The sequence below is a fragment of the Myodes glareolus genome, chromosome 25 (assembly GCF_982192425.1).
Source record: "Myodes glareolus chromosome 25, mMyoGla1.1, whole genome shotgun sequence".
In the NCBI taxonomy this organism is placed as follows: domain Eukaryota; kingdom Metazoa; phylum Chordata; class Mammalia; order Rodentia; family Cricetidae; genus Myodes; species Myodes glareolus.
The window spans coordinates 7217218-7244670 of NC_142050.1; the positions used below are offsets into that span (position 1 = coordinate 7217218).

Sequence of the window (27453 nt, forward strand, 5' to 3'; positions counted from 1 at the left end):
TTATTTATTTGTTTATTTCTTTATTTTGAAGATCAAGGACATATTTATGATTTTTTGAGAGAAAAGCAACAGATCAGACCCGCTATCAATCTGCAGCTATACCAGGAGAGAGGATCAGTAAGAGGAAGCTCCATGCTTTTTGCAGTGGAGGCCAGCTAGCCACAGTGAGGCACGAGAACAAGAACAGACCTTCAGAGGAAGAATGAAAACTCCCAAATGCCAGGGAAATCTTGCTTGTGTTTAGCCAGTGTCTGTAAAGAGATAAAAGAAAGAAAAGGTTAGCCTTTTCCGAGTTAGGGCAGGACACGGAACAGAGGAGCCCTGGGGCAGCATCGGGGGCTCCAGACAATTGCTCTACGAGCAGCTATGCTCTCAAGGATTTTAAATGGTTGAGAATGGGTCTGAAAACACACTGTTTAGGTTTCATTGAATATATCTTAATGGGTTATAGAAGGTTTTATTTCAACACATGAATTATTTGCAATGTCTTTTAAAGTTTTCAGCGGCTATCTTTATACACGTAAGAGGTGGGTGTAGCTGATGATTCTTTGAGAAGTTTAAGGGGTGTGTGAGAGCCCAGGCACAGTCAGTAGTTTGGAAACTTTAAAGGCATTTACTCTTTGATGGTTTGGTACTCATATATAGTGGATTTGGGTCATTTTTGCCATTGGCACTATTCCATTTCTCCTCTCTGCACACTCCTGCTGAGCCCTTCAGAACAGGCCTCCCCCCACTTTTCGTGTCTTGCTTGTTGTGACCCATTGATTTGTTTCCAGCAGGGATTGGGGGTAACTTCTGAGAGTTCGGGCGCCACTGAAGAAAGTACTCTTTTTCCGCAGCTATCGTTATTTGGCCATAGTTCCTGAGGGGGAGTGAACTCATGAGCTCTTTCCCACCCATGAGGAATGTTGCTTGGCCCCATCATCTGCAGGCAGGTCTCGCAGGTAACCACCCTGGAGGGTCAATGGCTGCACCATTTCCAGAGGTCAGCATTGCATAGCACCTCTTCCTACCCTTCAGCTCTTTCCACTCCCGTCTTCTACGATGTTACCTGAGCCTTGGTGGAGCTGATACAGGTTTCGTCTTTAGAGCTGTGTTATTACTGGCACTTTTCAAGTATGAGTCTCTGTGTTAGCCGTACCTCTTGCAAACAGAAGCTTTTATGACCAAAACTGAGTGCAGCAATTATCTTTGGGTATAACCGTGTGCATTTAGAATTCATTTGATGTCAAGTTGATTGAGCTTAACTGTCAGTTTTCTCCTTAGGGCCTATTGCTTCCACAGCCATGAACTTGTGAGCAGAGTTTCAGGTCCAGGCCGGAATATCAACCCTATGGCATGTTCCTTAATTCCAATCAGAAAGAGGTTGGGAACCCCTATAGCGACTGATGGAACATTGGGTACACTTGGCCTGGCAGGTTGGTTTGTAACTCACAATGTTCACATGTGGGTTAGACTGTTGATGGTTTCCTTCCCTAGTGGCCCGCAAAGCAGCTCTGGGTACTGTGAGAGTTAGCCTGCAGGATGCAAGCTTCTAGCCTAGTTCCTGCTTGATTTCCCTTTTCTACAGCCATCGTGTCTGGCGCCTCTAGCAATAGCATGTTACCGTTTAGTTCTGCTTGGTTTGTGACTCCTCCTTTTTGACTTTTCTACCAAAACTAAAAAATGCACTTTCCATCATAACCCAGCAGGTGTAGCTCAAAGCAAAGGCTCACAAAACATAAGTTAGTGGTAAATGATGCTCTTGGATAACATTTTGCCTTCTCTTCTTCCTCCTCCCCTTCTTGCCCCAATTTCATTCATGAAAAAAAAAAAAAGGCAATTTTTGTTTCAGTTTGCTTCAACTGAGTGAGACTGTAGGGTTGGGATCTATAGTTTTAAACAACAAAAAACATGTAAAGACTCTTATTGCCAATGTTGACTGCCTGAATTTCTTCCTTGAGGGCCACATGGTAGAGGGAGGAAGCTGATTCCTGCAAGCTGTCCTCTGATTTCTGTATGTTTTCCATGTCGTGTGCCTCCCTGCCATACTGTAAATAAACCCTGCTAGATGTAATATTTAGTTACTTAGTTTATTTATGTATTAGTACTGTGAGTATAAGTCAAAGAAGTAGAAAATACATTTATTTTACCATTGTGGTTTAATAGTTTTCTTGTTTTTTGTGTAGTTTATCCGTGATGTGGCCTGAAATGCCTTTCCTTGTTTGTTTTGTCAAATATCTTTATCTTTTGCTCATTCAACTAATATTTTAAAAGCCACAAAACAAAAATATTAAGTAGAATGAAGAATAGGAGGCAACTTTTTGGGAAATCCAAATTGGTGAATTAACTGGTACTTAAGAAGGAATTTTTGAAAGAATTCATGCCTCTTACGAATATAAAACCTGCCAAGACTACTGAACTGAAGGAGGACATAGTGAGTTACTGCAGCCGACTACCAGAAAACCAGAGACAACATAGCTTTGCGGTCAAATAAGGAGTTTTCTATGGCCACTAATAGCAGGGCAACAATTGCATTTTATCAGAATCATGTTGATTAACAGGGTTATTTGTCTCTCAGCTCTCTACAGGGTGTCTCTTACTGCAGCAGATTTACAGAGTAGCCAAAACAGCCACAGTAGACAGTCCTCAGGGATGACGTAGAACAGCTAAAGTCTTTCAGAAATGTCTCTTTGTTGATTAGATTTAGACTATTAAAAGTTTCCATTAAAGTTATCATCTGAGGACAGCTCCAGTATGCATAATATTCAGTCAAGCAATGTAATATTTTACAAAATTGAACTAGTTGCTTCCTTATAAAAAGTAGGTTTTTGGCTTATTTGTTTTCTTTTTTAAGCTTTATTTATTCTTTGTGTGTTTCATATCATGTTTCTCAATTCCATTCATTTTCCTATCCCTGTGTGTCTGCCTTTTACCATTCTGCCCTTGCAGCACACCCCCCCCCCTCCATGAAATTTAAGAGGAAAAAGAGAAAAGAACAGAAAAAACAAGGGGGGGGGGCTCCTGTCATGGAAGTCGTAGTGTGACACAGTGAGTCACGCAGTAAACCCTTTTGTCCATGTATCCTTACTAGCAACTGTTGATTGTAAAGAGTCATTGGTCTGGTTGGAGGCCTCTGGCTTCTGCTACACTATCGATGCTGGGCCATCATTGGAACTCCTCTTGGTTATCCTGCTGATGTCCTGTGTTGTGGAAGTCCTGCAGCTTTGGGTCTGCAGGACTGGTCCTTTCACATGCTCCAGCAGATCACAGATCGGGTGGACACTGGGGTTGGCCAACCCATCATCCTGGTTCTGGGTCTGGGTATTGCAGGGTTGGTCAGCCTACCCACTCTCCCTTGTCCTCAGCACCAGGATGAGGTCTTCTGCATTGCCCCGGTATGTTCACCCCTTGCCACCAAGAGCAGGGGGAGGGGCCAGTTCTCCTGCCCTCATGTTCTCAGGGTTGGGTCTCCCACCTGCCTCAGGTGTTGATGGGTGTGGGGGGAAGGCATGTCTCTCCCTCTCATGCCACCACATGTGAGTGAGTAATGGAGACAGCTCTTCCATGCTCACAGTATCAGGGCTGGCTCGCCAATGGCGCTGTCTGTTGTGCGGCCACAAGTCTTGCAGCTGTTTGCAGGCTGGGACAGCTCTTCTGCCCTTCTGACCTCAGGGCTAGCTCTCCCACCTGCCTAAAAATTAAGTTTTTCATGACATTTAAATTTCTAGTATGCCTTAAAATCATATTGAAAAACAATTTGTTTTCTTCTTTTTGTTATGAATTTTTTAGGTTAGCATACAAAGTAATAAGGGGATCTCATTATGACGTCTTCTTTATACTGTTTATCTTCTCTTTAAAAGTCCTTTCCTACTTTTCTTACTCAGCTTAATTGCTCTCTTTTCTCTATTGCTGGATGTGTCATTCATTTTTTCCCGAGTCTTCTTTAGCTGCATTTTGTACAATGAGAGTCATTGAGCTATATTCCATATTATTTCAGTACCCCTTCTCCCAGGTCTTTCCTTTCTTAGTCTAGTTGTTATATTTAGCCATGTGGCTAACATAGATAAGAATAATGGGCTAATATAAGTTATAAGAGTTAGTAAGAAGCCTGAGCCAATGGGCCAATCAGTTTATAACCTAATGTAGACCTTCTGTGTGATTTTCTTTGGGGCTAAATAGCTGTGGGACCTGGTGGGAGAACAGAGACCAGGCAGGACAGAAACCCCAACAAGCAGGCCCTCTATCATGTTACATAGTGACTCTAGTGAGAGTAATTCCTCTGATGTCCTATGAACACCCTTGTTCACACTGATCCTTTTACAAAAGTCTTTCCTTTTTGTTCCATCTGAATTGATTCTCTACCCATCACATGGCCTAAGGAGCAGTCTTCCAGGCTTTTGTAGTCTGTAGTGATCTTTTGGAAGTGATTTGTGCTGTTTAAAGCATTCTTAATCTAAGATTAAAACTGCAAAAAGCTTGGAGCACAGCCCTATACTATTTTGGTACTTCTCAGTAGAAATTAGTAAACTTTTATCTACATTTGTATTTTATTTCCATAATTATGCACTTCATAATGTATCCTTACAGAAGAAGAGGATTACACATTGTTTAGGATTTTAGTTTTTCAGAAGTATGAAATTTACATGTTTTTTAAATTTTGGCACAAGCTTAAAGAAGAAAATGTGTTTATAAATATACATATATATCTTCTAGCATAAAGTGGTTGCTGCTGTATTTCAGTCATGCAGTAATTTCACTTGTAGTATAGTTACATTAACTAGGAGTCTAATGAAATTAAAAAGATAATAAGCCTGAGAAATCTATGTTTTCTTAATGTTTATTCTTATTGTGGGTGATATTACTTAAAAAGAAATTCTTGAATTAGTAAGAAGAAAATAATTGTATTATGCACTCTACCATACCCCCACTTGAGAGCCCTGAGATTTGTCATGGCCAGCATCTGGCATACCTGCTGAATGTGGTCAGTGTCTATCATTAGAAGTGAGTACACTGTCCTTCATGTTTTGGTTGTATTGAATACTTATAGAAGTGTGTTGTTTTTCACATAGAGATTAACACAAATTGGTTTAAAACTTTGAGATGGTTTTCTAATAATTGTGAACTAAAATGTTTATATAATACCCAAATATGCTATCAATATTCATAGCTTTATTGAAGTGTAGCATGTGATTTGCAGGTTTCTTCTTCCGGTCTGTGGCTTGAGAATGTGAATGTACCCCTGAAATCCCACGTTTGCCTATTAGGAGGACTCAATTCTAGCTTAGCTCAGGAAAAGTAAAAGTATCACTGCTAGCAAAAATGGTGTGGGAGAATTATCTGTACTCTGTCAATCATGTATTTTAATAAAACGCTGATTGGCCAGGCAGGCAGTATAGGCAGGAAAGCCAGACAGGAAGTAGGGGTGGAGCAAAGAGACTGGGAGTATTTTGGGAAGCAGGAAGCTCCCTCTGGCACTCCTGCGCAGACCACCGAAGAGGCAGCATGTAACTTGCCCAGCTGAGAAAAGTACGGAGCCATGTGGCTAATGTAGATAAGGATAATGGGGTAACATAAGTTATAAGAGTTAACAAGAAGCCTAACCTAATGGGCCAGTCAGCTTTGTAACTTATAGAGATCTCTGTGTGGTTGATTTTCTTTGGGACTTGCCCGTTGTGGGGTACTGGGCGGGAACAGATACCCCAACAAGCCAGCCCACATGTTACACAAATAACAGATTTTTAAGAGTAAATTTGATATTTTCCCTTTTACAATGGTAAAATTTGCTTATTATAGATAATATTTAAATTACTGAAAACAATAGAGCAGGGAAAGAGCCTGGAGTCTGCGCAGGACCTCACCTAGACATTGTTACAATGGCCGCCATCACGTGTACATCAGAAGCAGCACTGGGACCACCGTGCTGTTTACAAGTCCTTCTAACTTTTCTCTTAGGAATGATTGTTCCAGAATTGTAGGTTGTTGACAGTTGGTTTCCCCAAAAATATGAATTCAGTGCTGCTGTAGCGGTGTCGTCAGCTTCTGAGCTGTGGTGGCAGAACAGAAGAGAGAATAGTTAGGAGGAAGAACAAGAGAGAAGGAGGAGAGAATAAGGAAGAAAGGGAGCGGCACAGCTGGGGCCAGAAGCCGAGCAGCCTTCAGTCAGACACAAGAAGCAGTGAGTAAGATACACAGGAGGAAAGAAAGGTAGGAAGCCCTGAGGAGAAACAGATGAAGAGAAACAGCAAGAAATGGGCCGAAGCTAAGGCCACACATTCCTAACTAATAAGTCATCATTTGGGAGCTGGTTGGTGGTCCAGAAGAAGGCCTGATACAAAGATCTGTCTAGACTGGAGTTTGGGGTTGGCAGTGGTTTTTCTGTTTATAATGGGTACAGCACAGTTCCTGAAGCAGGTAACCAGGGGAGAAGGTGTCTGCAGCATCGTCTTTCCCGCTTTTTAAGTGGCCTTGGCTTTATGTGGCTTCAGTTAAGTGTGGCAGTGAAGTAGTCTAGACAAGTCTTTTTTTTCCTCCCTTCAAACTAATATTTATTCTGTGGTTTGTGAAATTCTTTAGATTCGGGTGGTATATAAAGATATATTCAGGAAAGTAGAGTGTTTTCCTACATGTTTTTTGCATCCTTAGAAAGGGATGGTGATTGCACTGTGAACTCTCAAGACAGAGATTCTCGACTCTAAACAGATATATCTTGATTCGTACCTTTTTCTTCTAATATCTAGAGAAAGTTTGATGGCTTTAAGTCTGGCAGTAGACTACCTCAGAGTTGTTATTGTGCCACCTCTATGACAGGCTCTTTACTAAGAAGGACAGGAGCTTTGTCCCATTTAAGTTGACCTCATACAGAATGTCTGTTTCAGATAGCAACAGTAGCGGCTATGTTCCACTTCTTCCGAAAGCCTCCAGAATCCAAAAAGCCCTCCGTATCGGAGCCAGAAGCAGATGGATTTGTCCTCTTAGGTGAGTCTTTAAGAAACAAAGTCCTAATTAGATGAATGCTTTTAAAAACTAGTTTTGAAATTATATGATTGATTTCTAAACTATGTTTTCAAATTTCAGAATAAGTTGTGTGTGTAATTTAGAAAGCACTGTGGATCAGACTGCTTCTCTGACCTTTCCTTTACTGTCAGGAGTTAAGTGCCTTTGCCAGCCAGCAAGCCAGGCTCTGTCTCCTGGAAGCTGCAGGTGCTCCTTGCCTTTCCTCTCACCTCCTGAATCTGCATACAGCAAAACTTCAGAAAACCCTCAGGCCTCTTGGAGACTGTTGTCTTCTGGAGTTTGGTAATTTATTCTTCTCTCAGGAATTTATTCCAACTAAGTCAGGTTTTCTATTTCTTACCTTTTGTAAAGAAAACATCTCTATTAACTTCAGATACATGTGGAGAACTTTGCTCAGTTTTTGTCTATTCACAATTAGAAATGGCATTTTTCTCTTTGTCCCCGTGTACTTACTTCAAGAACATGACAGTGGCACACTAGTGTGTGTGAGGTCACATACAGTGTGTAGAGTTTTCATATATCTTTTTACCATCTACCTCTTCAGCCTCCAGCATGGAGGTCTGTCCATGGGCAGTGGCTCTGCTTTTATGCGATCTCTGTAACCTCCATCAGATGTTTCATTGGTTGTTTTGCAGCTTCTCTGGTAGGTGTCTACTTTGCAAGTCTCCTGCCTCAGCAGATAAAGTTCATTTGCTGTGGGCTGCCTTGCCTAGTCTAAGGAAGACGGGAGTTTAAAGCATTTCTGATTGAGACTCTGAAGTCTTATAGGCTTCCAGATTTGCTATTTCATGAGGGAATTTCCAAGACTTAATTACTCTAATATGCTCGGTACCAGCTGTTCTGTCTGCTCTAGCCACACTCTAATTTTCTCAAAGGCTCACATGCTGTGTTTTGAGCAAGCCTTCCCAGGATCATCTTAGACTGAGATGATTGATATTCCCAGGACTGCATGTTTCTGTTTGAGCCTTATGAAGAGGAATCACTTCTATCATAATCCTACAAAAACAGGAAAATATGCAGTGTAGTTGGTATTACACCTAGTTCATATGTCCCAACAAGACCAGAGTTCCAAGGCCTCCTTGTCTCTCAGGAACTGTCAGCTGAGATTTGTGTCTGGTGAACTCTGTTTGGTTTTAGATGCAAAGCTTCCAGCTTCACTAATTTTCTTGCAAAAAGAAAAAAAAAAAGAAAAAAATGTATACCTGGTGTTCTGTGGACTTACTTAGCTCTCCAGAAGTTTCATGCTGTAACCCATATCATTTCTATGCTCTCGTTTCCTGCCTCGTTTCTCTTTTCTTCTGTCACATCATCTTACTTCTTCCTCAGGGGCAGTGCCCAGGTTTACATTTAAGTACAAGTAAGAATGCTGCCTCTACAGCTGGAGCCTTTGAATTGACATCCCAGCTTCAAAACTTGTTAGTGTTTCTAGCTTTAGGAAGCTGTTTAGCAATCTTGGGTGTCATGAGCTTGTTATCAGTATTCGCCCTATGGGACTGGTGTGGAATTAAATTAATGTGCACAAAATACTTAGAATAACCTGTGAGTTGGTGCTGTCACTGGACACAGAGAACTCAGTGTTCCAGGTTCTTCTCCTTGTCTAAGAAAACTGGAGTTAGCCTAGGTAATCTGATCCCAGAGCCTGTCTTTTAATCTCTGTACTCTTGCAGTTTTTAAATGCTGCACTGTCAGCATCTGAAATTTTGAACTTAAATTTCTTTAGTTGATAATGAAACAAGAGGCGTATGAAGTGTGGTGCACTGTTAACAGTGAGGCCCAGTAAGTAGATAGTGAGGCTGCTCTGTGCGCATTGTAGAGGTGGGGAGAGCGGTCCACGTCTTCACCACGGCCTCAGTTACACCTGTCGGCATTCAAGGATTTAACTGACTTGCTTGATGCCAGTCCTGACAGTTATTAGGACTGTTGTATTATCTGTTGTAGGACTGCTGTATAAATATACAGTGGCAAACTTTAGAGCTTGTTTCTTCTGGAAAACTGCCCTTTTTTGTCCTGTCCCTCTGGCACCTGCTTTAGTCTCAGAGCATGCCACATGGAGGTACTTTGAAAGGTAGTTAAGTGGTGCACGGGGGATAGTTTAGTGAGTTGGTTGTTAGCACGGGTGGTTCCGCACCCGTGTGTTCTGGAATATGTACTAGTCACCTTTCTGTTGCGGTGATAAAGCACCACAGCCAAAGCAGCTCAGACGAGAGTTTATTTCAGCTATGGTTTCAGAGAACAAAGTTCATAGCAGCAGGGAAAGCAGGGTGGCCAGAGGCAGAACGGGAAGTCGAGGGATCACATCTCAACTTTCCAGTCCTACACAGGAAGCAAGGAGAGGGAACTAGGAGTCAGGTGAGGCTGTCTCACACACACACACACACACACACACACACACACACACACACACACACACACACTTCTTCCAGCAAGGCACCAAGTCCTAAACTTCCATAACTTCCCCAGACAGTACCACCTGCTTGGGAGCAAGTGTTCAAGTACATGAATGCAGGGGTACATTTTCATTAAAGCCATTCAGTATAACCGGCTGTAATGGTGCACACCTCTAATCCCAGCACTCCGGAGGCAAAGACAGGTGGATCTCTGAGTTTGTGGTCATCCGCCATTCTGGTCTTTAGAGCAAGTTTCAGGACAGCCAGGGCTATATATATTTACACACACACACACACACACACACACACACACACACACACACACACACATCCTGTGGGGGGGCACAAAACAAACAAACAGAAAACAAACCGTTTAGTATATATCTACATACGATTTTAAAATTGTTGTCTGAAGTAGATATATTACAGGTTTTGTTTTCTTATCTTCTGTCTTAGGAATGATAAAAGTATAAGGAAATAATTTCCTGACAAAATAGTCTGTTCAGAATTGGTTAGATTATCTTCTTACTGACCCTTATAACCGGCTTCTAAGAAGGGCACAATAAATTGCAGTCCCTTCTCTTTTTCTCACTGGAGAACACCTCTTCCTGTATTCCTGCTTAATGCTGGCTTGAAATCTGGATTCCAGGCAGAACCAAAGCCCTTGATAATGAGAGTATCTGGAGTATTCATATACAATCAGTTGCTCACATTTATGGAAAGCCCTGTTCCTAAGATTCTTACAGCTTGGCCTCTATAGACTGAGGAGTGTGCAGAATGAGAATAAAGGGGGGGGGGTAGAGCCAGTAGAAAACACCCTTTCCCTTGAGTAGCCAGTTTGTATTTACATAAGATGGCCAGAGTTCATTCGGTAATGAAGTTGAAGTAATCCTCCCAGGGTGCTCATTTTACACAAAAACAAATTGCAGTTTTCATTTGCATCACTGGGTGGCGATTTTTCACAGTTCTGTACTACTGTTTAAAAAGCCAGCAAACACAGCACTGTTTATAATTACCAGGCCTTCTTCTGTTATGACACATTTAATTGTGCTTTTAACACATTATCTTTAAGTTGATTACAAATCTACTTGTGTAATGTGCAACCTTGTAGTTATTTTAAATTAGGAAAGGGTGTTGTGTAGATGTTGGCACATAATTCTATCCAAAACCAGGACTAAAGCCTGTATTAGCTTATTATGTTATAGGGAAAACAGAAGTGACGAAATCATAGGATATGAAATGAAAGGAAATAATGTAGATTACTGTTGTTGCTGCACTAATATTTTTTTTACCAAATATTGGATATAATTTTGGAGCTGGCAGAATGTAATTGGGCAAACTATTGTGGAGATGAGAGGAATTGGGTTACAAGTTTATATATATACTTGTAGAGCACCAGGACTCTTAGTTTCCATCAAGCTACTTGTTTGATAAAGCGGCATTTAAAACTGTTGTAGTAGTTCATAGTAGCTTGGGTTTCTTCTTTAAGTATTGGTAATGAAAATATGTGTCTTAGTTTCCCTCTTTTACATAGCTTAAGCATTAAATCAGATTTTAGAAAGTAATCAGTTGTTTTTAAGGTTCTTTCTGATTACATTCCTCGTTCTGTAATTAACTTAAAATACTTAAAGTATGACCACTGTATTTTTAGTTAGGGACTTTAAAATGTAATCTCTCGCTGGGCAGTGGTGGCACACGCCTTTAATCCCAGCACTCAGGAGGCAGAGGCAGGAGGATCTCTGTGACTTCAAGGCCAGCCTGGTCAATAGAATAAGCCCAGGACAAGCCCCAAAGCTACAGAGAAACTGTCTTGAAAAACCAAAAAAAAAAAAAAAAAAAAAAAAAACCCACCAAACCAAACCAAAACAAACCAAAACAAAAAGATAGTCTCTCACCTCTGTTTTCTCTATTTTTGAAAATGAAAACCTAGCTTTTATGATTTTTTAAAAAATGCTGCAAGATCCCTGGCGGCGGTAGGCAGCAGAAATGCTGTAGGTCCCAAATGGTGGTAGTGGGCCATGTAGCGGCAGACAGAGGGCCCTGGGAGCAGCCAGTCCCAGGCTAAGCAGTGGCTGGTCCCAGGCAGGGAGACACATGGGTGGGCAGGAGACAGAGACATGGATAGACAGGACATGCAGAGTGAGGTTGAATATTTATTCAAGGGGTTATGGAGGGGGAAGGGAGAAGGGGAGGCAGAGAGAGAGAGAGAGAGAGAGAGGAGAGGGGGGAGAAAGAGACAGAAGAAGGGAAGTGGAGAAGTGGGGAGAGAGGCAGAAGCGAAGCTGCCTCTCCAAGAGGAAGATGGAAAAGAGACTGAGCTCAGGCCGAAGCGGATTGGGGAGGGAGTAGGCGTGGCTTGTCTCTTAAAGAGACAGAACAACCATTACACTAGCTGTGCACGGTGAAGATTTACACTCCAAGAATGGGGATAGTGAGTAACTTTGACTCTATGCTGAGCTGAAGCCGTTAATTATAGTAGCAGAAACTAAATCAGCTTTCAGCACGGGCTTCCTATTCTAAAGCCTGTCTTACCAAATGAAGGCACTGATCTTAAAACATACATTCATGGGTTTAAGAAGAAATTTAATCTTGTCCTTATATAATGATATCCAGAAAAATTCAAATACATTTAATTTAACATAATGATCTCTCTATTTTTTTTATTCTTGGTCTTTAAATTCTAAAACAAGTGTACAAGGATTTTTCACTTAGCTTCATTATGTAATGGAAGTTCTTATTTTCCCATTTAAAAATGTGGAGCTGTGTGTAATGGATGGAATGTTTAGAGCAAGAGAGGATTGATTGTAGAGAATAAGGGAAAGATGCCAGCTACACAGAGAGGCAGAGCTAACCTTTGTGTTTTACACAGTCATAGAGAAGCCATTCTGGGACTCAGTGGACTTGGTTGACTTAAATGTAAGTTAGGACTCTCTCTCCCTCGTCTGTGTTTCTGACCCTTCCCATGAAGGCAGCACTTAGAGAATACACTGATCCTGGAGGCCATCACTGCAATCTGATGAGATGGGCCCGCTGTTTGGCTGAGACACTAGCAGGAGCTAGTGTGATACGAATGGTATTTCTCAAGTTCGCCTTGTGTGCCCCTTCCTGAAGTCAGGGAGAGGCATTGCGCTGTCGATACCGAGTAGTGTGATCTTCTCACAGTTCTAGGACAAGCAAGACTCGGGATTTCGTGCATTTCGTCCTAAACTTTTCTGTTGACTCTAGAAAAGCAGCAACACTATATAGGCCACTCTTAGGCAGGCACAGTGAGGGGCAAATGGCTCTACAGGAAGCCACTGCCAGAGGCCAGTATTGCTCATGCACATACTTTTCTTCAGATATTTGTGTTGTGGTCATGATTTTATATCCTGTTTTATAATGTACGCATTAAAATAAATTGAACATTAATTAAAATTTAAAATTAGAACCATTGATTACATAATTTTGTTTAATGTGACAGTTTTATATTATAGTTTAAGAAAATTTCAATACGTGCTTTTGACTTTGACAGCACTCACTGAGTCATTTTACTGAACAAAAATTAACTTAAATAGCAGACTCTTTGGTGTCCTATACTTGTGGGGTAGCATTGATACATAATTGGAAATTTATTTGTCTGCATCGTATCAGAACATTTCTAAGAAAGATTTGGGCTTGGTTTGCCAGTGGAGAGAAACACCGTTGCTCTCTTCCAGGAAAGCAGTTTGTTTATTTATTGACAACATTTTCTTCACCACAGTTTATATCATGTGGGATTCTAAGGCTCAATCAATTCTGAGGTTTGATGTATAACATACAATAGTTATGCTCCATCAGGTAAGAAAGGTGTGGAGGAATTAACATCTGCTAACTTCAGTCCCTCTGGCTCTTTCTAGACTGCAGTGATTGTAAATCAGATGCTGTGCAATTAACTTTTTTGGTTTTTTTTTCCCCTACTGTATGTTTTTCGGCCATGCCCTTTTTTGTCACTTTTCTGTCTAAAACATCCGGAGTGTTTTGTCTCAGAGCAGAAATATTCGGGCTCTTCACAGTCCTTGGCAGTCACTGCTCTAACACATTCAGTTTCTGCCAACAGAATCTGACCCTCTTGTACCAGACTGAAGAAATTCTGTTCTGAGTATGTGTACCTCTGCAAGGACCATCAACAGTCATTTTTGTTCTACATAGATATGGCATCTTTTGTATCTTATTTTGGTATTAATATGTCGTCTTTAGGTTTTTTATTTTCCTTTTCTTTTTTTTTCTTTTTTTAATCAGATTTTATCACAGGTGGTTGTGAGCCACCATGTGGTTGCTGGGAATTGAACTCAGGACCTCTGGAAGAACAATCAGTGCTCTTAACCGCTGAGCCATCTCTACAGCCCCCCCTTTTTTCTACATCTGACTTCTGTAATGTTTAATTTTCATTGTTTTTCAACAGCATTTTGTACATTATATTTTATAGATTTAAAAGGCAAGAGTATGAAAGATTGGTATGAACCATTGGCCTTTATACAGGGCACTAGCCGTGTAATAAACTAATAGTTGGATTTTACCCGAAGTTGGTGACACTCAGTCTCTTTCATAAAAATTTCATTACATTTATGCACATATGTATGCGTGTATGTCTGTATGTGAGCATGCACACGCCATGGTGTGTATGGGGAGGTAAAGGAGCACTTGTGGGGGTTGGTCCCAAGAACTGAACTTAGGTCACCATGCTTGGCAGCAAGTGCCTTCTCCCACTGAGACATCTTGCCAGCCTGAGATTCACTCTTATAGTCAAGATCATGGATTTTTTGTTGTTGTTGAAACAGGATGTGTGTGTGTGAGAGAGAGAGAAGAGAGACAGTTTTGCTATGTAGCTGAGGTTAGTCTAGAACTTACTAGGTTGCCCAGGCTGGCCTTAAACTGATAGTTTCCTGCCTGCACCTCCCACATATTAGAATTACAGACATGTGGGCTTCCTCACTAACTTAGGTAGATTTCTTTTTTAAAACAATCAGTTTTTTTTTTTATTGTGGGAGCGTGGTTTGTTTGAATATTCACCTTTATAGACCTGGATGGAGGGGGGAGGACCTTGAACTTCCCAGGGGGCAGGGAACCCTGACTGCTCTTGGTACTAGAGAGGGAGGGGGAGGTGGGAGGGGGAGGGAAAAGGGAGGCGGGGAGGAAGTGGAAATTTTTAATAAATAAAAAAATAAATAATAAAAAAATAAAGTCAGTCAGTACCTGCTGTGACATGTACACTGTGACATGTACACAGTACCATTTGTGACATGTACACTGAAGTACACTGAAGGCAGTTACAAAGCTATGTGGGATCTGCAAGTTTAGGTTCCACGTCATCATGGGAAGTGTGTTTCCTCCCCGCCACCTGACTGGTAACTGGTGTCAGCTGTCTGAAGTCTGTGACCTCATTTGTCGCCAGGAGCTCTCACTCACACAGAGCAAATGACTCACAAATTCAGGCCGAGTAAGGCACTCTATAAAGATTTTTAAAATACTATTCTGATATATATGTATCATATATATTTTGAGAATGGGGTCATGGTCCCTCACCAACTGGTTTATCCTTACTAGTTCCACAGTAGGGTCTGTCGGCCCAGACTTAGGAGTGACATCCCAAGCCCTTTTAAGGACTGCTCATTTTGGACATTCCATTACAGATCTGATAAGACTGGCCTAAAACTGGTCTCTGATTTATTGATTTTTTTTTTCTGGGCCTTTGACTACATGAAGTGGACCCAGCCATGACATAAGCGAGTTCACTGAACACCCTCTCTCTGCACCAGCACCAATGTGCATTCCCATCTTGGTACATTTTCCTAGGACGGTCTTTTAAAATCTTCACAAAGAATGTCCCTTTCGGTGAACTTCGTATCATCTGGCCCTTTTGATGTGCCAGAGAGTGTAGTGCATGTGTGCCTGTGCATGCATGAACGCACAGAGAGAGAGAGAGAGAGAGAGAGAGAGAGAGACAGAGACAGAGACAGAGAGACAGCGACAGAGAGACAGAGACAGAGAGAGACAGAGAGATACTGCTGTGACATCACTCTTTCTTCCCGGCAATTCACAGCATTACATCATTTCTAAAAGACCTGTGAAACATAGTTATTCATTTTGAAGGTTTTCCTTAAAGTAACTTATCTTATGTCTTCTTGTTAGGAGACTTAAAAGGCCAACATAAAATCTGATTGGAAAAGTTATTGTGCCTTCATTTTACCATAGCCTTCAAAATGTCTTCCCTGTTATTTTTTTTGTGTGAAACAACCATGTATCTGCTAGGACCACTAAGAAGGATTTTGGCTGTTGTGTTTGTTTGTTTGTTTGTTTTGCCGGTGTTACCTTATGGTCCTGTGGATTTTTCGTCAATGTGAGATACAGGTGTGGGTATTTTAGTGTAGAGCGCTCTCCATTCCGAAGTGTCCAGGTGTAAGCGGCATGCATGTTTATCATCTGGTACCTCACACACACCCAGTGTTCTGGGTAAGCACCCCCAGTTTAAGTGCGACTCGGAGCTCTTCGGCACCTTAAAGGGCTCCTGTTTGATGAGATCGAAAGTGTGCCTGGATGGAAATGCTGACGCTTCTCAGGGTACCTCAGGAGTGGGATGAGGTCTTCTCTGTGAGAAGGTCTTGGATTAGAGTCCTTTGCTGGGGATTACTCATCTGATTGTTAGAGTGTACAATTGAAATCAGCCCCATGATGGGGAAGATGTTGGGGTGGGTCCACTCAGAGCCCTGGATCTGTGTGTGGGCCCAGTTGAGTTGGTCAGCCTGCCAGCATTCCTGCATCTACACTATCAGGCCTGCTCCTGCTCTGACCAGGTGAGGGGTGGAACAAACTTTCACATGTGCATGCCTGCTGGGCCAGCTCTCCTTCATCCTCAATGCCATGGAGGCGAGGGGCAAGGCCAGCTCACTCACACCCATGCCATTGTGGCCAGCTCTCCGGCACTTCCCCAGCACGGGGCGGGGCTGGCTGTCCCACACCACTCCTGTAGTGCCAGTTCTCCCACAACCACAGCACCAGGACCAAGTCTCTTGTGCTGCCCATGCGAGGGGCAGGACTGGCTCCCCTAAATTCATGCAGTGCGTGCCAACTCTCCCAAGCCCATATCTCCTCTGGTATCACCATGATGTGGTGGCTTATTGGGGGTGGAGCCAGCTCAGGGCTGCCCTTGGACATCAACATGGCTTCCGGGTGCAGTACAGATCCCAGACATTCTCATAACCTTCGGTGGAAGTATGGGCCACTGACAACAATGCAAACCTAGGCTGCCCCAGGACCGTGGATCCAGACATGGCTCTTGGCCACATTAGGGGCCTACACATCGCCAAGGTCTCAGGTGACCTGGAAGAGCGCTCACATCGGGTGTTCCTCCAGTTCTGCTTCTCCTCATAGTGCATCGACCACGAGATTTCTCTTCCTCTCCCATCTCTCCACGACATATTTGCTTGCTTCTTTCTCTCCCATCTCTCCCCCATATATACTTGCTCACTTCCTTCTGCTGCTTCCTTCCACCATGCCCATTTTTTTGTTTTTAATAAGGTAATATAAATAATAAAGGTTCATTTGGTGTGTATGTTTATGCATCTGTGTGTGGAGAACAGAGGACGGCTTCAAGTTGTCTACCATCCACCTTTTATGGGGAGCAGGGTTGGGCCTCTCGATTTGGGATACCCCAAGTAGTTTAGACTGCGCAGTGAGCTCCAAGGGTCTTCCTGTCTCTGTCCTCCTGGTGCTGCCTAGGCTTATACGTATACACCACCATACCTCACTTTCTTAATATCGGTTCTGGGTCTCGAACTCAGGTCCTCATGCTTAAGAGATAAGCTCCTTACTGACCAAACCATCTCCTTAGGCTTGCTTAGTTTTTTTTGAGACAGTCCCGCTCTGTATCCAGCCTTGCCCTGGACTTGTAGTCTTCTCCTGTTTTGCATTAGTAAGTACTGCAATCACAGGCATGAGCTACCATGCCTGTCTAGAATCAGCTTCGGGGTCTCTCTGATTAATTTTTCTTACTTTTGATTTGAAAGTTAACTATATTTGTGTTTTAATCACGCATAGCTTAGGCTTAGAGTTCTATAAGAACTTATGAATTAGAAGTACAGAGTTGTTTAGTTTATACTTGTATTAAAATAGTAAAATCCTTCAACTGTTTAAAAATAGTGGCACCAGGCTGTAGTAAAGAGGACTGGAAAGTTTCACCTGAGACACTGCTGGAGGATTGACCCTTAGGGTGGTCTATGGTTGAGATGCTCCAGCCTCTAAGGCCAATTTGAAAATGGTTTAGTTTTAAATTCCTGTGGGCTCATCACGTTTAGCCCCACAGCTGGATTGCAAGGAGGCTGGCATGTTTCCTAATTGTAGACCCTCTGGGGAACCACTGGATCTTAGTAGTCGTAAAATGCTTTTCAAATGTTAGGTGTTCAGTAACCATTACTTGAGTACATGAGAAGATGGGAAAATCTCTGTCCTGGACTCTGAACTGCAGATTTAAGTCCTGGAAATGAAGGTTTTGTTTATTCATAGATCATATCTAGCAATTTATTGTTAAAAATAAATTCCCAAGGTAAGGTAAAGTGAAAGGAAACAGTAATAAAGTATTTTTCCCTTGTGATATTTTACTTACTAATAAGCCGTTAGTATAGGAGGGGCAACCAGACTAGAATTCTGGGAAGAAGAAAGGCTCAGTCTGCAGTGACTACCCATATGCAGAGGAAGCAAGATGAGAATGCTGCACAGAGTAAGGTACCAAGCACATGGCTAGATATAGATAAGGATTATAGGTTAGTTTAAGTTGTAAGAGCTAGTTAATAATAAGCCTGAGTTAATAGGCCAAACAGTTTATAATTAATATAAGACTCCGTGGGACTTTGGGACTGAATGACTGCAGGACCAGGTGGGACAGAAACTTCCATGTACACATTGGGGTACTTTTCAAGGTGCACACTTATAGGTGACCTCCTATTGCCCTTGGATGGTCTTCGTGTTCCAATAGTGGAGTACTGTAGACCGGACACTTAGAACAGAGATTTATTTCTCAGCTGGGAAGGTGATGCTGACTAGTGAGGGGCAATCTACAGAATGCCTTCTCCCTTCTCTATGTGTGAAGGGTCAGGCTCTGCTTCCATTTCTGAAGACTACAACCCCAATAGCTAAGTATCCCCAATAGCTCCGCTAATACCCTCACTTTGGGGGTTAAAATTCCAACAGACACATTTTTGGAAGACAAAAATACTCAGTTCATAAAGGGGAGGAAAAACACCGACTCAAATATAGAATAAGAGAAAACCCATACAAGTAAAACTCATACTTAAATCTCTACAGCTGTTTAGTTAATAGCATTTAATAATATATTCAGTATCCTAGAGGCAGCCTGTGAGGTGGAATGGAGTCTAAACTATATAAAATACATGCACACACACACTCATATATATATGATATATATACATTTGCATATTATATACTTTCTTCCAAACTGTGAAGCCTAGGGCCTTGAAAACTTACAGAAAGATGAATTTTGTGCATGGAATCTTAGGGGAAACTGAAGCTGAAGAGCCTTAAATTGGAAGTATTTCTGTGACAGTTTTTGTTTTGTTCAGAGAGCCACTTTGGTATCTACGTGACATTTTGTGTGTCCTAAGCTTTGGGCATAAGAAGGCGTACTACTTCACTTACCATCCTTATTTGGAAGAGACTTTCCCAGATTATTTTTTCACAATTCCCAAAGATTCAGTATTTCTAAAATAGTTGTTTTGAGTGTCTGCTTGTCTAGTGGTCCTGTCTGTCTGTGCTTTGTTCTTTGCTGCACTGAGTATCCTGCTCCAGGTCTCTGTGCTAGGTAGCACCTGACCATTACTTCACTGTGACCTCTCTCTGCCCTACTGGCTCCTAGTGACTTTGGTCCCTGTTTTATGGGACCTTCTTGCTACTGGTCTTTAAGAAATATGATTATGCTAATTGGGAGCATTTGTAGGACAAGAGGGTGTTTGCCTGTATTTACTCCTGTCTGTCAGTCAGCTCCCCTCCAGTGTACCCAAGCATCTGTGGCTGGAGGTCTTCCTGGTTATTTCCTGGCAAGTCCTCCTTACATCTCTGACACCTGCTCCCTAAAGCCGCCTTAGCGGGTTTGCACTCTTCCATGCTCCTTTCCTGCCTTTCATAGACTTCAATGTAGCCATTTCTCCTAGTTATTTTTCATCATCTCTATCCCCTGTTCCACTTCGGTCCTCTCGTGTCTTCTTTTATGAATTATTACAATAAGAGGTGGTTGGTGCATGATGGGTCCACCCACTGAAACAGTCTACCTGAGCTAATGGGAGCTCGCCAACCAGCCAGACTGGGAGGGAACAAGCATAGGACCAATGTGTTTGACATTTGCGTGGTTGGGGCAGACTGAGGGGCCACTGGCAGTGGGACCAGGATTTATCCCTACTGCATGTACTGACTTTTTGGGAACCTGCTCTCTTTCGATGGATACCTTGCTCAGCCTAGATACAATGAGGAGGGCCTTGGACTTTCCACAAAGCAATGTGCCTTACCCTCTCTGAGAATTGGATGGGGGTGGGGTGGGAGGTGTGTGGAAGGAATGGGAAGAAGGGAGGGAGTGGGAACTTGGATTGGTATGTATAAAGAAAAGAGATGGTTTGTTTTCTTTTTTAAAAAAGTAATTAATTAATTAAAAAGCAACAAAAAAGAAGTGGTTCATGAATTGTAAACATCAGACTGAAATTGTTACTGAAATTCAGTAAGAAAGGAAAGGTATACAGAAATATAGTTAAAATTTATATAAGCTGTCTCAAAGTCAGGAAGGGATTATATAAAGATCCAATCATCCCACACTTTTATTATTTTTTTTGTGATTGAAAACCCTAGATTTTATAGGAAGAGTTATTCATAGTTTGGCTTTGGAATCATGGCATTAGCTGATATCAGTGTGGTAACTGCAGGCTGTCTTGTATTTAGACTCCCATTAGGTATCTCTTTGCATTTATGATACAGTCATCTGTGCCCTCTTCAGAACTCGGAGTGCCTGTGCTTCTTGAACTAACTTTCAAAGAAGGAATTATGTTTAGCATGATTTTAGTGTTATCTATTTTATTACGTCTCATTTTTGAGTTGATACTTTATGGGTAGACTGTGGAACACAGTGAGAAAATCCTAGCCGGGAGGCCAGACAACTGGGTTTCCTGTCCACTCATGACTATGCATGTCCTCTGTTGTTTTTTGTAAAAATGCTGAGTGACAAGCCACCTTGTGTATATGTGATAGTGGTTGCTTTTCCGCCCACTTCTAAACTTCACTATTCTAGCCACAGAGGAAAAGCTCTTGTTTCTTGTATCATTCTTTGCTCCAGGTTTGTACCAACTTAATTTCTCCAAGTCCCATGACCAAAACACGTGCTGTTTTCAACAATAGGATATTCCTTTCAAGTTCCGCCAGGCAAACAAAGGTTGTCACAGTAGCCTATGTTGTTCTGATTCTTTTCGACTTCCCCTGTCCTGTAGAGTTCTCCCTATGTTTTCTTCTAGAACTTTCAGTGCTTCAGGTTTTATATTAATGTTTTTAATACAGCTGCAGTTGATTTTTGTGCAAGATGATAGATTCTGGATACAAACAGCCTGAGGTTGAAAGGTACTTTGGCTCACAGTTTGAGTGTAGAGTCCTTCAGGGCAGGGAAACCACAGAAGATGGAGTGGAAGGAGGCAGCTAGTTCCACTGCACCCATAGTCAAAAAGCAGAGCATGAACAACGCTGATGGCTTAGCCCACTTTCTCGTTTTATGCACTCCAGGACCCAAACCTAGAGAGTGGTGCTGCCCACTTTTAGGGTGGATCTTCACACCTCATTTAACTTGATTATTAATCGCTCATAGGTATGAACAGATGATAACTGAATCTGAATAATCCTTTATTGCTATGTCTACAAGTTGACTGATTGCAGGTCCCATCAGATTGACAGTCAATACCAAGCATCATGAAGGCCAAAGGGATTCAAGAAAGCCACACACTAGTATATGAAAAGCCTACAATAATTAGCTCACTCCCACACTAAAGGCATCAACACATTCATGAGGGCATCATGCACTGATCTTCTCATAGCAGGGTCCATCTCCTAACATAGTTCCATTAGGAATTAAATTTCCAACATATGATCTTTGGGGGAACTCATTCTAATCATACCAACTATCCTATGCTTAGTGTATATTGACTGATTTTAGAGAGAGAAATACAGTGAAAGTGGGTGAAATCCATAGACTGGACAAAATGCAGAATGTCTTTTGAGAGAAAAAAAAGCATTTCTAAAAGATTATTCATTACTAGGTTTGAGGAAAAGCTAGATGGCGTTAGTGAAGCTGATTGTGTTAGCCTAGCCCAGGTTTGCCGGTTAGAGAAGAGGACAAGTTCAGGAACTATAGAGGGACTTGGGAACTTGAGTAGCTCAATAATTCAAAAAGGGATGCAAACCATAACCACTCACCCTGTCAACAATATATGTCAGGTTTTTGTTAGATAGTTTCAAATATGCCACCCAGAGACACACTAGCAGATCACGACGATTAGGAACATGAACCCATTTCCATATCTGTGCTAAGAACTCTGCGGTGTTAGGATTGCACAGTGGGTGAGTGACAGAGCTGGTTTCAAGTTAGCCTGTCAGTGCTCATAACTAGCCTACACCCTGTCTGCTGGTGTTGATATTGGGGGGGGGCATCTTGACTTACATAGGTTCTAAATAAATCCAGTACAGTACATGTTCCTGCAGTGCTGGTGCAGATCTAACAGTGGCCCAGGGGATGACAGTAAATCTTTCTGAGTATCAGGCTCATATTCCTGTTCCCTTATCTTTGAAGTTGGTCCTTAAAAACAGTAAATTGTATTGATGAGGTTTTTTTTTTTCTGATTATAAATGTAAAACTAAATATAATGTAAATAAAAAATCGCATTAGCATTCTTTGATTGGTAAAATTGTCATTTGTGAATATATTTGAGAAGTTGAGATAAAGAGGCAAAAATATGTTTTTATAGCCCTGTATATTCTAGTCTGCACAGCAAACACTGTTAACTGTGGTAAACTCTGTGGCACCTGCCGTACTACTGGAGAACGAATTGTTGCCACCACATTATAATAACTAAGACACTTGAAAAAATAGTTTATGATTGTTTTATTTGACTTGAGTGACTTCCCTGGAAGCAGGGTCTTGCTTTCAATTCCTCACACCATCGTCATTGCCATTACCTTGGTTAAATCTTTTAAACATGTTTAACGTATGCTCTGCTTGGCAGCAGGAATGCCATATGCTCTTAGATTGCTTCGGTGAAATTTTTAAAATGAATTGATTTAGCATATAAGTATGTAAATGATTTCATCACTTATTAAATAATATCTATCTTATACTTAAAAATTAGATATTTTAGAACTTAAAAAAACCAAATCTCTTTTGTTTTCTCTGATCCAAAATTTAGTTTAATTTTGCCTTAAAACTATTCTTACTGTTAATATCTAATGCTTTTAAATAATCAGCTAAGATACCTTTGGGCATTTAAATTCCTTTTCTAATCACAAATGTCATTAACTTGAAATATAAAGATGCTTTCTAAGGAAACTGACTTGCCTAGCCAGATCGTGTAATGTAGTTATTTTGCAATGTGATCCTTAAAACCTAAACACAGAGGCTGCTTTCCACAGTGCCTTGTTGCCTAGACAGTGATGTCATGTTTCAAGCATGTTTAGTTTGCAAAGGTCCTGCTTTTGATCCTTTGGTTGTCACTTTTTTATGCAGTTTCTCCCAAATTACAAAGGTACTGAAAGTAATTAGCTTCATTAAGGTCCATTGCTGACACTGTTGTGTTTCCCTCCTCATTCTTCTCCTAGTCTCCTTCATTAGGACCGTATTCAAATTTGGATCATGGTTCTACTGCTACATCCATGCCATTATCATCTCAATAGCAATTACATATTCAGAAACAACAGCTTCTCCTTAGCTGTCCATAACTTAACATTATATGTAGATTCAAGTGGGAATTAGGAATAAAATGAATCTTTTCTTTGTGCTTCACAACCCTGCCTTTCATCCTTGTTTTACCAGATAATGTTGAATAAGCTTCATAGAGACTGAGAAAGACCAAATGGATTGCTCAGCTTTAGTTGTGTGTGTGTTTGTATGCATGCATATGTGTGTCATGTGTGTGTGTCCCTGTGTGTATGATGTATACACATGTGTGCAATAAGTTGTTTATACATTAGCTAACCAAGTTGCAGTGACTCTATATTCAGTCACTCACATGTTTAGTATTTAGCCTTTATCATTTTGGATATGCTGGGGCAAGTCAGGCGATTAATATATTAACAAAAGCAGCAATGCTTCATAACCTGAAGCATTTAAAGGAAATCTTTTAAGACTTATCATTGTTTTTGTCCTTTGTAGGCTGGACTTCAAAAATAGAAGTAGACTCTGTTATTAAAACAGTAACATACTTTCCTAACTATTGTGTTTCAGCAGCCTTGTCGTAGGGTTTTATTGCTGCGAAGAGACACCATAACCATGGCAACTCTTATTAAGAAAACATTTAATTGGGGTTGTTTGCTTACCATTTCAGAGGTTCAGTCCATTATGACCATGGTGGGGAGAGGTGGTGTACAGGTAGATGTGGAGCTGGAGCTCTGAGAGTCCATCTTGATGGGCAGGCAACAGGAAGGAGGTTGACTGTCACTGAGTCAAGCTTAAAAAAATGACCTCAAAGCCCAACCCCACAGTGACACACTTCCTCCAACAAGGCCACACCTCCTAATAGTGCCACTCTCTTTGGGGGCATTTTCTTTCAAACCACCACAATCCATAAAACTTTATTGTATAAACAATAAGTATTGAGTTTACTCTGCTTAACCTGTTGTATAACTTGGTTTCAGCAGATATAATAGGCATAAACATTAAGGTGTTATGCTGTTAATAGGTTGTTTAAATGAAAGTTATCAAGCAATATCAAATACACAGTGTGTGTGTATGTGTGTATGCTTGTGTATAAGTACAGCTAGTTATAATAGATTACTCTTTAGAATTTCTTAATTAGGAGAAGGAGTTGGGGGGAGCTAAGAGGAAAGGTGGGAAGTAAAGATAGTAGAACCTTAACCAGAGGGAGAAAAGATTGTAGGAGCCAGAGAGGTCAAAGATATCACAAGAAAACCCACAGAATCAACTAACCTGGGCTCATAGGAGCTCACAGAATCTGAACTATTAACCAGGGAGCCCGCAAAGGACTAGCCTAGGCCATCTACATATATGTGACAGTTGTGTATTTGGTCTACCTGCAGGACTCCTGACATTGGCTGCCTTTGGGACCCTACTCCTAATACTGGTTTGCCTTACCCAGTCTTAATATAAGGGAGGTGCTTAGTCTTACTGCAACTTGATATGCCATGATTTGTTCATGGGAGGCCTTCTCCTTTCTGAAAAGAGATGGAGGAAGAGTGGATTGAGGGACAGAAGGGAGGTGATGGAATGTGAGGAAAGGAGGGAGGGGAAACTGTAGTTGGGATATAAAATAAATAAATAAAATTAATTGAGAAAAAATGCATGTCTTTTAAAAATACTGTTTAATATATTCTGTTTGTGTTAATATATTTTGTAACTTAGTGTGCCATTAAGAAATTTTGCTTTTAGATGTTTGAAGTGAGCTTTCATTTCCTTACTTTTTAATGTGTATTCTCAAATATTTTATATGAAGTATGTGTGAATGATTATACATTGAGTTCCTTTAAATACAATTTGTTAAGTGAGATTTTAGACTCAATTTTGGGGTAAGAATATAAGAAATCTGTTCAGTTGTGAATACTCACCAATTGCTCTCAGAAAGATTCATACATCGTCCTCTTGCCATCTTTGTGGATAATCTGGAGAGGTCAGATGTTGGTGTCCATTTTAACTCGTGCCAACTGAAAAGGACATAGTGCAGACAAAGAAGCAGAAGAGTAGAACCCCAAGGAAACTTCGAGCTGAAAGCAAAGTCAGGTTCTCAGTCTGCAAGCACAGTGGGAAGAATGGGGTTTCTCTGCTCAGTGATATCTTTACTAAACATCCTGTTGAATCTGTCCCTACTTTGTGTAGCAAGCTTTCTTGTCAGACTATTGTTGGACTGTCAGCCTGCAAGTATGACCCAGAGACTTATTATTAATTTTGAAAATTTGAACTTTAGCTTAGGCTTGACTCTTAGAACTTAAATTAACCCATTTATATTAATCTATATTAATCTATATAATTATGGCATCTCAAATGCCATTTTCTGTAGGTCTCCTAAATGTTTGAAGACTACCTATCTATCTAAAATATATCTATCTCTGTTTAACCTTGAAAATATACCTAATATGACTGCAGGTTTTATTATTATAAACAAATAACTACATAGGTCTAATACCTTAAATGATAGTATAAACATATATACAATATAACAAAATTAACCTTAAATTTGTATCAATATATAATAATCCATACTAATATAAAATGTAATACTAGTAGTCGCTTTTTAGTTTAAAGGTGGATTCAATAATCTATCCTTTCCCATATCATTTCTATACTATAACTCCCTTTTTCTTTTCAGAAAGAGATCCCCGAATTCAATCTCCTTTGTTTATTTTTCCCCAGACCATGGCTAATAACAACTTGCAACTAACCCACCTAAATGATAAACATCTATATATAATCCGTTGAACAACCAAAACTTGCCTACCTTGCCTCTTGGGAATGTTCTCTAAACTGCTCTCTGTTGTCTGGAGATAATGGCATCTGTAAAAAACCCTGAGGAAATTGAGATAATTGTCAAGTCCTGTGAACAACTATAACATTTGTTGTCCAGTCTTTGTGTAGTGGGAAATCCAGGGTGTGTCTGAAGTCCTGACTAGAGTAGTTTCTGAGGCCGGACCATCTCCACTAGCAGTTTTGAAGTTGTCCTGAGCAGTTTGCAATCCCGAAACTGATCTTTGGGTGATGTTTGTCAGCTTAATGGCCTTACCACAATTCAGGTGGAATCAACATTGTTGCCTCTGTTATCCTTCTGGAGATTTCAAAGGTCACTGGTAGAAGTGGTCGCGGTTTACTGCAGAAAACAAACATTTTAAATGATTTTTTCATCAGCTTAGCAGCTGCACATGAATACACTGGTATTCTAAGTACCTCCTGCAGCCCTGTGGCCCCACAGTGTGTACTCCCCTGGCTGCTCGGGCCATGACCTGCTGGGGCGTTGGGTCCCGTGGTGCCTGCTCTTCCACAGCCACAATATGTAGTTTTAAGTTAGGTCTCTATCATTCTATTTATCAATTAAGACTCAGAAATCAAAGACTAGGGTAAAAACCTGCAATCTCAGAGAAGTCGAGTAGCAAGTAGCTCATCCTACCTTTTGGCCAGAGATACCACAAGAGACATATTTCTTCCCTCGTCTCAGGGTGGGAACCAAAAGGAAACTCAAATTCTAGTCCCTACCCTTTCCTTCCTGTTCATCTTCTCTATCCACATTGCTTGTTGCTCTGTGGCTGTCCCAGTTGGCTAGTTGCTGGCTCTGCTCGTCTGATTCAATGTGAACTTTAACTGTTATTTATTTAACAGTCTCAGAGTGTCACAGTGAGATCAAGATACCCCACAACAACTTTATGACCAACTGAGGAGAAGGTCTTTATGATGACAGATTTTTGTTTTTGTTTTCTTGAGACAGGGTTTCACTCTGGCTATACTGGAACTGTAAACCAGGCTGTCCTTGAACTCACAGAGATCCACCTGCCTCTTCCTGAGTGTTGGGATTAAAGATGTGGGCCAACAAGCCTGGTCCATGATGACAGAGCTAACAAAGCACTATTTAAAGTTGATTATGCTGAACAGAATTTTGTGGTATATGGCTAATATCCTAGCGCTTGGGAGGTGGAGGCAGGAGAATTAGTTAAGCAAGTTTAAAACTGTCTCAAAAAGAAAAAAAAAAGCAAAGAAAGAAATGAAACAATGACCTGTTTTTAAATTTCTCATGCTTATGCAAATAGAAAATCTAATATAAATTTGAAGTGTTTTTTAATAATGAGAAGTTATTCAAATGGCAATATA

General features: G+C 41.0%; 2 protein-coding genes across 6 annotated transcripts in view; one reads left to right on the top strand and one right to left on the bottom strand.

The window, feature by feature from the left end:
- LOC146889717 (uncharacterized) lies at nucleotides 1-26463 on the bottom strand. Of its 2 annotated transcripts, XR_014999862.2 has the most exons (4): nucleotides 26378-26463; nucleotides 26096-26163; nucleotides 5841-6026; nucleotides 1-251 (listed from the first exon to the last, which is right to left on the bottom strand). XR_014999862.2 is itself a non-coding variant. In XM_085683630.2 (3 exons), exons 1-3 carry the CDS (start codon nucleotides 26398-26400, stop codon nucleotides 86-88), a joined length of 375 nt encoding a protein of 124 aa, XP_085539756.2. In that variant the 5' UTR covers nucleotides 26401-26457; the 3' UTR covers nucleotides 1-85. The 2 variants fall into 2 exon arrangements, 1 of the variants encoding a protein (XP_085539756.2); XM_085683630.2 differs by lacking the exon at nucleotides 26096-26163 and having other exon boundaries at nucleotides 26378-26457.
- Umad1 (UBAP1-MVB12-associated (UMA) domain containing 1) overlaps nucleotides 1-27453 on the top strand; it is a 236768-nt gene that overhangs the window by 11593 nt on the left and 197722 nt on the right. For 3 of the 4 annotated variants that reach the window (XM_085683631.2, XM_048448946.3, XM_048448947.3), the window contains exon 2: nucleotides 6858-6957. The exons of the other annotated variant lie outside the window; for it this stretch is intronic. In XM_085683631.2, coding sequence (XP_085539757.2) covers nucleotides 6858-6957 — 100 coding nt within the window. The remainder of the gene's footprint in view (nucleotides 1-6857; nucleotides 6958-27453) is intronic. 4 annotated transcript variants of the gene reach the window in all.